Genomic DNA, 13,668 nt, shown 5'->3' on the forward strand with positions numbered 1-13,668 from the left:
GGTTGCTTTTCCTTCCCTCTGGTCATGTGTCCGCGGTTGATGATGCTTACAAACCATTGTGCGTGTACATTTGAGCGTCTAGGGAGGTTCAGTCCCGTAAGGCTTTTACATATGATCTCAATATTGCTTCTGTGCGATTGCCGTTTTGATCTAATGTTTAACTCCCCTTTTATGGTTTGGGTTTGGGTTTTGGGATGTTAGTTTTGGGGTTTTATGGCTTGTCTATTCGGAGTGTTTGGTGCGTCGCTTGGGCAGTACCGGTTTTTCCCCATATCTTATATTTCTGTAGTATGCCCGCACAACAGGGAGTGAGAATATTATACTATTCTCACTACGTGGCGCTGCGGACATGCGGAAGAAATCAGTTTGGCTTTGGTTGAGTTGGTTAGGCCAGCTGTGCTGTTGAATGGAGTTTATTAGTCCGGGAGTCAGAAAAAAAGAGAAAAAAAAAACTTTATTGTAGGTTGTCGCTCCTTTGTGCGAGCATGCTGCGGTCCCGGTTTTTCCCCATATCTTATATTTCTGTAGTATGCCCACACAACAGGGAGTGAGAATATTATACAATTCTATTTCATAGTACATGTATGCTTTCCCCCAGGGAGAGTATGTGCCATGATTTTGGCGTTCAAAGCCAAGGTTAGTAAAAGGTCCTTTGCCTTGTAAATGTAATTCATAAAGATCCATTCATAGCTGGACAATGATATTTCATAGTATGGTTAGCCTACCCCTGTATACACTCATCATTTTTTGGTATCAAAGATCAGGGTCTTCAAGGGTTATTCTCAACTGGCTTTTGCGGGGGACGTATGTACATAGTATCGAATTGCCTTATAACTATCATTTCAGGAGTACGTTCGAAGCCTTGGATTAGCTAATTACTTAAAATGGATGGTGACGCGGAAGGATTTTTGGATTTGCTGCAACAAGCAGAGCAGTTAACTGCTGACATGGATACTGGTGAAGATTTACCGCGAGTTGATCGAAATCTTTCACAAATCATGGAAGTCGGACAAAGATTGTGGACTCGTACTGCACATACAATTCAGGATAGTACAGACGTTAAAGCGTAGGTGTTGCTACAATTTCATGGGAGAAATTGAAGATTTCCGGGATCTTTTTATAATTGTTATGCTGAAATGTTGAATTTTTTCAGATCTATACTGTTGGGATCAAAGGGATTTGATGTTCCAAAAATATCACAAAAACTAGAAACATTGAGCACGGTGAAAACATTTGAACCATTGGAACCTGTGAGAGATACTGATATTCAGGTAACTTTTCTATTCCAAAAGGGTCTAATACCTGCGTAATAAAAAGTAATTTTACTTAGCCAACTAATGAGGGTTATGTGATAGCTTCTCATTTGTTGATTAGCCCACTTGGGACTTTAGTCCCAGCGGGCTATTGCGTTCACTTTTCGTCCGTCGTCCGTCCGTCCGTAGACGGAATCCAGTTATTTTGGGAAGTTTTGAAGACGCTTCAAGGTAATGTCTTGATATTTGGGTTACACATGTATCTACCCAAGACACATCTTCAGCCCAAAAACTGGCCCTGTCAGATTCAAGATGGTCGACTGGCAGCCATTGTTGTTCGCCAAAATCAGCACTTTTTACACATTTTTGAACTTTTTGAGGGAAATTTCGAAGACGCTTTGATCAATTACCTTGATCTTTTGGATATATGTGAATTCCCCCAGGGCCCATCAGCTTAACAAAAATTGGGTCGATCGGACTCAAGATGGCCGACCTATGACCTTTTTAGTGCCCAAAAATGTTAATTTTGGCCCAAATTCTGAGTCCTGTGGCTTCCTACTGGTTTATCATTTCTCATTGCAATTTGTGATGGGTATTCTTTGGAAAGGGATGTTTTATACCTGAGACAGGTGTTTTTCATCAGCCAATTATGACGTAATTGGCGGCCATCTTGGTGTCAGCAGTACTCATTCGTAAGTGGGAAAAAGTTTTTCCACATTATATTGATACCTAAGCGTATTTTGTTACCACAATCATTTAGAAAGTTGTAGCTCATAACGTGTTCTATGATTGTGGTGAGTTTCAAGGTCATTGGTTTTTGTATATGGCCACCAGGGGGCGTTGAATAATGCAATATCTTAGTATTTCTATATTATATTCGTATCAATGCATATTTTGTAACCACAATCAATTGCAAAGTTGTAGCTCATGACATCATCTATGATTGTGGCAAGTTTTAAGGCCATTAGTTATTCTATATGGTCACCAGGGGGCGTTGAATAGTAGAATAACTTAGTATTTCCTTATTATATTGGTACCTAGGCATATTTTGTTACCATGATCAATTACAAAGTTATAGTTCGTGACATGTTCTATGATTGTGGTGAGTTTCAAGGTCATTGGGTTTTGAATATGGTCACCAGGGGGCGTTGAATAGTAGAATAACTTAGCATTTCCATATTAAAGTGGTAACGAGGCATATTTTGTCATCACAATCAATTACAAAATCGTAGCTGCTGACATGTTCTATGATTGTGGTGAGTTTCAAGGTCATTGGATTCTGTATATGGTCACCAGGGGGCGTTGAATATTGAAATTGTTAGATTGTTGAGCATTTGGAACCACTTCCCAAGTGGGCATGGTGTCCCTGGACCCCTAGTTTGTATGTTGAATCAAGTTAATTTGGGAAGTTTTTAACACACTTTGATGTATGCCTATTCACTTGGTATTCGGTGTTCACACCGGACGTATGTACTCATGATAGCCTAATTGATCCGATGAGATTCAAGATGACTGACTGACAGTCATAGTTTGTTAGAATGGGAACTTTTTAGCTGTTTTTACCCTCAAAAGTAGCTGCCCATATTACTATACGTGCACTACATAGGAAAGGTGTGTCACTGACATCTCAAAATCTGATAAAAAAACATGTTCAACCAGGTCATAGCTACTAAGTACATGCATAAAATCGCAGATGCTCAATTGCTCAAAGAAAGAAAAACAATTATGGTTTCACAAAGAAATGAAGGTTTTTTATTTACGAAAATCCTATGTTCTCGAAAATTATAAACAAATAGCTCCTTTTAGTGCAGCGTTAATCACAAGCCTTGAAGAAATGCACATGTTGCGGAACATTCTACTCTTGCTTCATTCCATTTGATCTCTGCAAATCTGCAGTTGTTGTTTGGCTCCAAGATATCGATGGTCTGCCTAAATGCGTTTCTTCGGAATGAGTTATTGCATTACAAACTGTTATATTTATATATGGCAGGACTGTCTGGTAATATTTTTGACAATTCGATTCAACTGCTATTTTGTTGTTCAAAGCCCATGGACTTGTCGAAACGAATCTCGTAAAAAAATCATACATTAGAGAATGAAATAGTGCAAGAAAAATGTTTTTAAATCCCTGACCCTTATTCTTTTCATGGCAATTCCAAAAAGGAGATCAAGATATGAGCCTCACAAAACTTTCAGGTTTCATTTATACAGCTATCTGTACCTGTGATGTGGAAGGTTACGTCGTTTGGATGTCGAATATCTAGCATTTTGAAATAGGGCAGTATGGCAAATGTCAGTCAAATGATATTACTATTGAAATGTATGAATCTGATTGTTTGATTTTAGAATTTTATATCAGTGTCAATAACATATCAAACCATAGATACATGTCGTGATAACTACAGTAATATGGAGTTCTGAATAATGTACAATTAAGCATATCTCATAAATACAAGAAACATGATGTATCTTTCATTATCTTCTCACCCTGAATGAAGGAAATCTCAGTCTAAGTGAAAAAGCTTAAGAGGGCTGTCTATGTTTGAAATAAGTTACTTACAATAGGCACAGTACAATGTTATTACTTCAGGAGGCCAAACCATCTATTTGTGGCCATATTGATAATCATCTCGAGTATTAGCTCTTGGTGGCACAAATTGTGACCACTGGATATACTGTCACCCTGATATAATTTGCATATTTCGTAATCATATAGATCTACAATGTCATATCGAACAGTTCATAACATTTCATAGCTCTACTACATATTAATAATAATAATAATATAATATAACATGACTATAGTGTCAATATGTGCTTTAAGGTCGTAATCAACATGTGACATTACTCAATATGTTTTCATAATAATGAAAATGTAAATGAAAAATTCAAGGCATTCTCAGAGGACATCCCTGTGATCATTTAAAGAAAATTCTTAAATTGGAATTCGACACACCTTTGGTCCTACTAAAAGTTCCTTATTTTTCACGTCTACTTCACTCGCTGGACTTGTATGAAGAGACGGTCTGTCAGCATCGGTAGTCTTTGTTCCATAAACAGTTTCAAACCGTTTGTAGAGTAAGTCTTCTGTCAGGACGGGATCGGGCACAAAGTGTAGATCATCAAAGTCTTCTAGTCGTGAGGGATTTATGGTACATTACCAGCAATCTTTGGCCAAATTTGATTTACATTTCTCGATCTAAAATATGTAAAACACATCGTAGCTTATTAAATGATGAATCACAAAAGCACAATCAGTCATCCACTCTTTAATTCTTCCAATCTATGGTTAATAGTCTAGTGCTGCAAACTAATCACTAACCTACAGGGTTTTACAAATTAAAGGGTGGATTGTAATCCTTAACTAACCACAGTTGGAAATGTTACACATTTCACATGGGACCACCCGTGACAAATGTTAGACATAGCACCTGGAAGATGTAGTGGCGCCTCTGGCAGTGTTTGTTCATAAATTCTATTAGCTTTGGACACTTCTCTTCATCCGCCTTCTTAAGTTTATCTGGCTCCAGAAAAAATATGGACAGAGCACTGAAGAAGTCATCAATCGTCTCTTGTTTGGCTGCTGAATACACCTAAAATTTAACAACAAAATATTCAGAATGTATAAACAATAGTGTTGTTTCATTGGAAGGTCAAATGTCTTACTGTGACCAATACAGCCTGTTGATAAAGCCAGGTGTCAGCAGGGAAACTTAAAATGAATGCAAGTTGGTATACTGCAATGGTGGGAGCTCTGTGGTTTAATTGAATTTACATATATCTACTTCACAAAAAGAAAGTGTTTCAGTATATGCCTAAAAAGTCAGTTTTCCAACCAGTCGACACAAATTTGCAAGAATAGTGAGGGGTGGTGGGTTGTGATGATCAGCTACACGAATTTCACGAACTGGAACCTAACACCTGAGCCATCAGATCGACAGCAAACAAGAGCCGAGGCCTCCTGAGTAACTACTGGTGAACATTCTACAAAGATAAACGGCTGATTTTCTCATCCAAGCTATTATGCACAGTGCCTTGTTCATGACACCAACAGCCGACAATTTGAATCAAATAAGTAATTGCAATATTCCATCAACGATGGTGGACGCTTGTAATTTGAAAAGAAAATATAACACTCCGCCTAACTCGGTTCTATTTGGACCGCTATTTATTTAATCAAGTTACCGAATTTTGACTCAAGAGATCAGGGAATTTTAGCCTTTTAAGTTGGGGAACTGAAAGTATGTAATGGAATTTCGCCGATGCAGTCGGTTTACCAACAGGGTGGAGATTTCTGTACGTAAGTTAATATAGTGGGTTCAATCTTATGTAAATTGTCTACTCGTATTGGTACCTAGGCATATGTTATCGAAATCAATTGCAAAATAATGGCTCTTGACAGGTTCTATGATCTCGGTGAGTGTCAATGTCATTGGTTTCAGTTAGTATTTCAGTTTAAATTGGGACCTTTCAAATTTTGTAAGCACACGTAACTGCAAATATGTAGCTTTAAACCTGGAGCCTAGTTATTGATTCAATTTGTTTTGTTAAAGCCTTTGTAATTCCATTATTTTCATTTTTTTGTTTCAGGGGTTTCTAAAGAATGAACGTGAGAATGCATTGTTAGCCACTATTGAACAAACTAGAAAACACGTAAGTTCAATGGTTGTACATAAAAAGCGGATATGTAGCTGGCAGATAAAGATTTATGTAAACCATATGCGAGGTAAAAAAAACCCACATAGCCCTTCAATGAAACATCTCTGCGATACGCAAGCCTCGCATAAGGCTAGAAACAATCTATCATCAATTCAATGTTATTCAGCAAACAAACCAATTTGAATTAATTTCATTCGGCAAACAAACCAATTTGAATTAGATATCATTTGGCATGAATCATAGAAAAATGAAATGACAAAGCATTTGTTCTTGCCACATCCTCTCGCAATGTCATCGTAAATGCGAAAAAGATAATTAATCAGTTCCTGTATATATTTTTCCTTGTATGATTGAAAAAATGTTGAAAACCGTGCTGAAATGTATACGGAGCCCAGTGTATAAGAAATAAATATTATTATTATTTATTCATTCCATATCAGCCAATCCAAAGAACACTCTCGGATACATGTTCTTCGATTTATGATAATATCAGCATCGTGGCTTAATGGCCCGTGGGCCTCTTGAATTATGGCCGACATTTATCTACTGATCTACTTCATAGCTCCATGTCACTTAGTAAAACTCTACATATCAATAATTGTATAGTTTCGCGCGAGCAGGAGAGTGTACTGCACTGCCATTGGCAGGGAATATAAATATCCAGGGATATCCCTGTGTGTTAGAAATAAAAGAAATCGATGCCAACAAAGGTCACAACACTGCGCTCAGCACACTGAATGGATGAACGAGCAGCCTCAGTTTTCATGGGCTTGCAGGCTTGCAAGCACATCATGCTATCAAAGGATTGATAACTTGCTTGTGGAGTTGATAACTTCCGTTAGAAACTTTCTTGGACTCTGATATTCACACAGATTTAACCCTTTCAATGCTGACTAATCAATACCCTATAGGCTGGAGATAATTTGAAAATTTTGAAAAATTCCACCTTATTGTGTTGAATAACGGGAATACCACTATAGTGCGTCTACACCGCGGCGCAGTGTAGCGTAAGTTACTAATATCTCACTATGTTTGACAGGTGCTGCCATCTTTCAATAGAGATAAAAACTAATTACTAATTACATCAATACACAGCCAATGCGCAGTGCAGTGTATTTGCAAAATCCATCACTGATTTATACACCGCACTGCAAGGGTTAATGCAGTAATCAAATCTAGGTTCCGTTATCTTTTCTTTGTTTTATGATTTTGTTTAATCGGTTTTGTTATTTCGGCAGTTGACACTAACCTTGTTTGAGCGTACGTGATCAGTCTTGAAATTGGTATTCATGGGCGGCATAGTGCTGAAGACAATTCATTCTTTATTGAAACAAATTTCACGATAAAACATTTACTTTCACGTTTTTAGCCCACTTGGGACTTTAGTGCCGGCAGGCTATTGCGTTCACTTTTCGTCCGTCCATAGACGGAATCCCGTTATTATGGGAAGTGTTAAAGACGCTCCAATGTAATATCTTGATATTTGGGTTACCCATGTATCTACCCGAGACATCTTCAGATTCAAAATGGCCGACTGGCAGCCATTGTTCGCCAAAATCAGCACTTTTTGCACATTTTTGAACTTTTTGAGGGAAATTTTAAAGACGCTTTGATCAATTACCTTGATCTTTCGTATATATTTGAATCCCCCAAGGGCCCATCAGCATGACAAAAATCGGGTCGATCGGACTCAAGATGGCCGTCTATGAAATTCCTGTAGCGTCCTGTAGCTTCCTACTTGTTTGCCATTTCCCATTGCAATTTGTGGTGGGTATTCTTTGGAAAGGGATGTTTTATACCTGAGACAGGTATTTTTGATCAGCCAATTAGGGCGCCATTGGCCGCCATCTTGGTGTCATCAGTACTCATTCGTAGGCGGGAAAATGTTTTTCCACATTATATTGATACCTAAGCATAATATGTTACCACAATTAATTAGAAAGTTATAGCCCATAACGTGTTCTATGATTTTGAATATTACAATAACTTAGTATTTCTGTATTATATTCGTACCTATGCATATTTTGTTACCACAATCAATTGCAAAGTTGTAGCTCATGACATCGTCAATGATCGTGGTGAGTTTTAAGGTCATTAGTCATTCTATGTGGTCACCAGGGGGTGTTGAATGGTAGAAAACTTATTATTAACTTAGTATTTCCTTATTGAATTGGTACCTAGGCATATTTTGTTTATAAGAACCCATCGCAGTCTTTTGACTAGGGGATATAAATGTACAGTTGACGCTAAACGCCGATTTCGGTCAAAACCCCGCAACACACACGGACCCTGTACAGACAGGACAGAAAGTACTTAAAAACAAGAAAAGCCTGTCCCACCTTTACGCATAAATCCTTGGTTCTATCTCTCCCACCTTCCAGGTGTGATAGTAGTAATGATATCTCATATATTTCCACATACTACTAGACATTTATGATGTTCTAAAAATGTAAAAAAACGCTGAACTCAGGCCGCCCGCGTTTTCAGAATCGTCCGTAGCATACATATGATACACACATGATACCGATTCAAGAGTCCTCTAGAATCAAATCAGAATCACTAGAAAAACTAAGAGAATGCTAAACAATTTTTTTTATTAATTCTTTACTGTTTATCAACACAAAAACGATGTCTGACTGAAGGTCCACGTGTATAACAATATATATATATATAACATATCTTCGTGTTTACTGTTACGCTCGCATGAAACCGACCTAGTTGCCCAGCCTCTAACGGCCCTGCGGGCCTAATTTTCTTATAATCATGCATATTTTGTTGCCACAATCAATTGCAAAGTTGTTGCTCATGACATCGTCAATGATTGTGGTGAGTTTTAATTAAGGTCATTAGTTATTCTATGTGGTCACCAGGGGGCGTTGAATGGTTGAAAACTTAGTATTTCCTTATTAGATTGGTACCTAGGCATATTTTGTTACCTTGATCAATTGCAAAGTTGTAGTTCATGACATGTTCTATGATTGTGGTGAGTTTCAAGGTCATTGGTCATTCAAGAGTCCTCTAGAATCAAATCAGAATCACTAGAAAACTAAGAGAATGCTAAACAATTTTCTTTATTGATTCTTTACTGTTTATCAACACAAAAATGATGTCTGACTGAAGGTCCACGTGTATAACAATATATATATATATAACATATCTTCGTGTTAAATGTTACACTCGCATGAAACCGACCGTGTTGCCCAGCCTCTAACGGCCCTGCGGGCCTAATTTTCTTATAATCATGCATATTTTGTTGCCACAATCAATTGCAAAGTTGTAGCTCATGACATCGTCAATGATTGTGGTGAGTTTTAATTAAGGTCATTAGTTATTCTATGTGGTCACCAGGGGGCGTTGAATGGTTGAAAACTTAGTATTTCCTTATTAGATTGGTACCTAGGCATATTTTGTTACCTTGATCAATTGCAAAGTTGTAGTTCATGACATGTTCTATGATTGTGGTGAGTTTCAAGGTCATTGGTTTTAATATATGGTCACCAAGAGGCGTTGAATATTGAAATCATTAGATTGTTGAGCATTTGAAACCACTTCCCAAGTGGGCATGGTGTCCCTGGACCCCTAGCTTTTTGGTTTACCTTTGTCAGCGATATGATGATGGCATTGAGCCAATTCTTGTAAAATCGCGGTACGTTTTTTTATGTGAGCATTTGTTTCATTAGTTCACGACTTAAACGACGTATAATCGATGCGATTGAAGACATGACGAAACTCCGTCGATGACATGGTCAACTGAGTTAAAATTCTACGAAAAACTGTTTTGGCCGGAAAATTCTTAGCTCTCGCGTATATAATTGCAATGACCTCGATTGGGGGGCGTCGTCTCTACGAGCGAATGGGATTGGCTGTTTTTTGGGATATACGGGGAATTCCGGCGCTACTAAAATAATTATGGGAAAGCCATAGAATGGCGTACTTTTCATTGGACTAGGTGCCGTATACGTGTGAATTTCAAATGCTCATTGCTGGTGCGGATGTAATTATTTCACACATCCGCCATAGGTATTGTTTCATTTTAATACCAGGTGATTGTTTTGATTGAGGTGTAAGCGAATATTTACTTACACGAGGCCTCCACGTGCCCACGGAGTGCTACACGACATACACACAAGCGCCTACAGTACACTACTAAGGGTGATGCTGTAACGCGTGCACGTTTGACATGAAAATAGGCTGAATAATCGTAGCAGATGAGCGCTGTTTTCTGTTCGATAGAATTTGTAATAGATTGTAATTTCTTGTGACCTGAAAATACTAAGCAGCAAACTATAAGGTCTGTCGAGGTCTGAATATTGTAGTGGTAAATTCCAGGATTTAAAACGATCTAATAGCCGATTTCTTCTGTACCGGTATTTTAGCTTCCGCGGCCAACATTGGAAGAGGTTTCCAAGACCCGATATTCAGCCACCCTCTGATATGTGACATCATATGAATTTTAGGCCATCCCAAAATAATGGTCTGTTTGCCGTAACCCGACCGACCCGACTTCAAAAGTACCGAGTGAAAACCTTTTTCTGGGATTCATTGAAATAAATTTGATTTTTGATAAAAACGGCCGACCGACCGACCCACTGCCGACGTATGAGCTACGTATGTTTGAATTCAAGTGAAAACATGCCTTGACATGTGGCCTAATTTAAGTTTTTCCAGGAAACTGGTAGTGTTCCAATAAGCTGCCATTCATTCTAATAGTGACTATATAAAGCTGGTAAGGTAAAAGCGCGCACATATTCAATGTACTGTTTCATTTTTAACACAGAGATGATGCTCTGGACGAAGTTATAATTTTAGAATAATTCTTGAAATCTACGCTATTAGACAAATTTCCCGTGCACAACGTAGATGATTTTTTTGTGATATTGTTTCCATGTAAAAAAGCCCAAAGGTGAAAAAGTTGTTATTTTTTTGGCCAAGAATTTTGCAAAAAAATTTCTACCTACCTACTGACTCATCCTGAAAAGTTGGGTCGGTGTTACGGCAAACAGACAATTATTTAGGGATGGCCTTATTTGAATATTTTTTGACGCCTTATAAAACGTTACCATTATGAAACCTAAACAATGTTAACCATTCAGCGTCATTTTACAAACGACAACCGTAAATCGATGTGCAAAACGTCACAGGTTTATGTGTACACATACAAGCTATTTGGCAAAATATTATTGATAAAGATGTAGAATGGCTCCCTGTGATTATATAATGACCTCTATTTGAACGTCGAAATGTTATATCGCATTGAATATCATGATAAGACGTATTGTAATAGTAAATGATGTATGATTATATCAGGAGCGGCAGGCATAAATAGAAATGATAAGTAAATCGGATTATTCAGTTAAATGGCGGATGTATACACGATTTGGAAGTCTGATATAAAAGTCAGACCCTGACATGGGGATGCTAGTGGAATGACGAAGCTATCTACGATCTGAGTAGGGCCGGCGTGAATTTCATCGGCGGCTGCAAGCGGTCTATATAAAAACGTGTAAACAAATAATTTCAGTATTCAAATGTTTTAGAAAATATGTTCGATATTAGGGGTATGCAGGTTTCACGAGATTAGCAATCTATAATAGCATAGCTGTCATATACGGCTCCGCGTCCACTGATGGCATGTGTACAATTCAATTCAATACTTTATTGATCCTTAATACATTGAAATTCCGGGATGAAATTCCCAAATTCAATAAAGTTACAAATTTTAGAATAAGAAAATACAAAATACAAGACACATGGGTAATTCATACAGAATAACATCAATAAGTTATTTAAATGACGATGTCTACTTCAACCCAGACCCAACTCTAGGATATCGAGTGACAGCCAAACTGGGACCGGGCTGGCTGGCTACACGATATGCTCGAAGCAGACTTCAGAAGAGCTCTTTCTTCAACCATGGAGGCAATGAAGTTGCAGACCAGCTTAGAGCAAAAGTGAATCGAAGTCGGTCACAGGTTGACAATTTTTTTTAATTAGACCAGTCGAAGACTGTATCATCTACCCAATCGCCAAATCTCATAGTTCCCCAAATTTCTTAAAACTTCGATTTCAAATTTGCAATTCCACATTAGCTTATCCCAGAAATTCTACATTTTTTCGCAGGCGTCAAATAATTTATTAAAGTTAATTTTCTTGTTTCATATTGTGAAACATATTTTTTTGAAAATATTTAATAGTTTCCCTGCCGCGCCTACCTGTACCCTACAAAATTTTGGACGCGGACCGTAAAACAATTTTATATCTTTGGTCTTATTTGACTACAAAATAATTCTTTAAGAAAGATAAAATACAATATAAACTTGTGGAACTTTGAGGTCACGAATTAAAAAGATTTTTCACGCAATGCCCTTATTCCAAACAACATCTAGCTTTCAAGGTAAACCACACTTTGCCCATGGGCAATTTATTTGGAAATAGATTCTGAATTGAATTGAATTGACTGGTTCCCTACCTCTTCGGAGAGCCAGGGGGGTAACTTTATCAGATATCGTAGTGGAGTGTTGAAGGAAATGCAAATTGTTCTTGCTTTATGTCTTTATGATTTAAAAAGAAAAATCATGGCTCCTATCTATTTTTGTGTTCGCTCCCATCACCTGAAGCAACTAATCAGTTCAAAGGTCGATTAATTCTACTACATAAATACAAAACCACCAAGCTTTCAGTATAACCCTGTCAGCAAGTCCCTTTTTAAAATTTAATTCTTGTTCTAGTCTCCTATGGAGATGAAAAACTTCATCATCATAACTTATCAAAGTCACCAAAATATTTTGCAAATCGAAATTGATAAATGCTTCCTAAACTTGAATGTTAAGATTAAATTATATAACAAGGTATGAGAACATGGATCTAATGCACCTAAGGATAGGGCTAACTATTTCACTGATTCATTGGATTTATTTCTAAGTGCGCTGAATCCATGTGAATTTTAAATATTCTAAAGAAAATGTATTATTTGATCGATTTATTGATAAATTTCGCTACACATATGCAGTAATTATTCGTAGTATTTTTTGAACTGCGGTAACGGGCTTTGGCGATCGTCATCGGTGCTTAGATGTAGTCTTGCAGCTTTAGTACGGATTTGCCCTGGGTACCCGAGCTGCAGACTTGATAGAAAAATATACAAAATCATGACGATTGAAACGTGAAGCAACGATTGAAATGAAATTATTGACTGCTGGATGTAATACCCAGGGCTACCAATGTCTCCGATTTCGGCGGAGTTTGCTACGGTAAAACCAGTAGAACTCCGGTGCTACGGGAGTGGTGAAAAAACTACGCTCGAGCGTCGATCTCATTCCGGTACTCCGCCGAAGAGTCAATCGAATACGCCCATAATCAATTTCACTCCGGTGTTCCGTTAGAATGCCAATCGAATATGCTCAAATTTATTTCACTCCGGCGTTCCGTTAGAATGCCAATCGAATACGCTCAAATCAATTTTGTCATTGTTAAATCCTATCCACAGAATGGTAGTCTTTGGTTTGTGCGCATGCGCAGTTATCAATAAGCGATCATGAAAAGTGATAGTCGGAGGTTGGATTTAGTGTTCACCTGTTAACATGGCGGCATCGTTGTCTGATTTGGATTTTTCGGCAAACGAATCGAATTCCGATGATGATGAAAGCGAATCGGAAGAAGGTGAAGTAACTGCGAGGAAGAGAAAATCCAAACAAGGGACTAGTAACGAACAACAGAATAAAAAAACCGGTGACGCCAATCAAAAATTCAAAGCAGA

The 13,668-nt window shown here is 37.8% G+C and overlaps 1 protein-coding gene across 4 annotated transcripts in view; it reads left to right on the plus strand.

Moving 5' to 3' along the window:
• The window catches only part of LOC141901106 (nuclear pore complex protein Nup93-like), an 84,342-nt gene that overhangs the window by 7,470 nt on the left and 63,204 nt on the right, over positions 1-13,668 (plus strand). For all 4 annotated transcript variants that reach the window (XM_074788185.1, XM_074788186.1, XM_074788187.1 and 1 more), the window contains exons 2-4: positions 847-1,066; positions 1,154-1,271; positions 5,844-5,906. In XM_074788185.1, the coding sequence (XP_074644286.1) occupies positions 885-1,066; positions 1,154-1,271; positions 5,844-5,906 (363 nt within the window). In that variant the 5' untranslated portion in view covers positions 847-884. The remainder of the gene's footprint in view (positions 1-846; positions 1,067-1,153; positions 1,272-5,843; positions 5,907-13,668) is intronic.

The sequence above is a fragment of the Tubulanus polymorphus genome, chromosome 3 (genome assembly GCF_964204645.1).
Source record: "Tubulanus polymorphus chromosome 3, tnTubPoly1.2, whole genome shotgun sequence".
Lineage (NCBI taxonomy): Eukaryota > Metazoa > Nemertea > Palaeonemertea > Tubulaniformes > Tubulanidae > Tubulanus > Tubulanus polymorphus.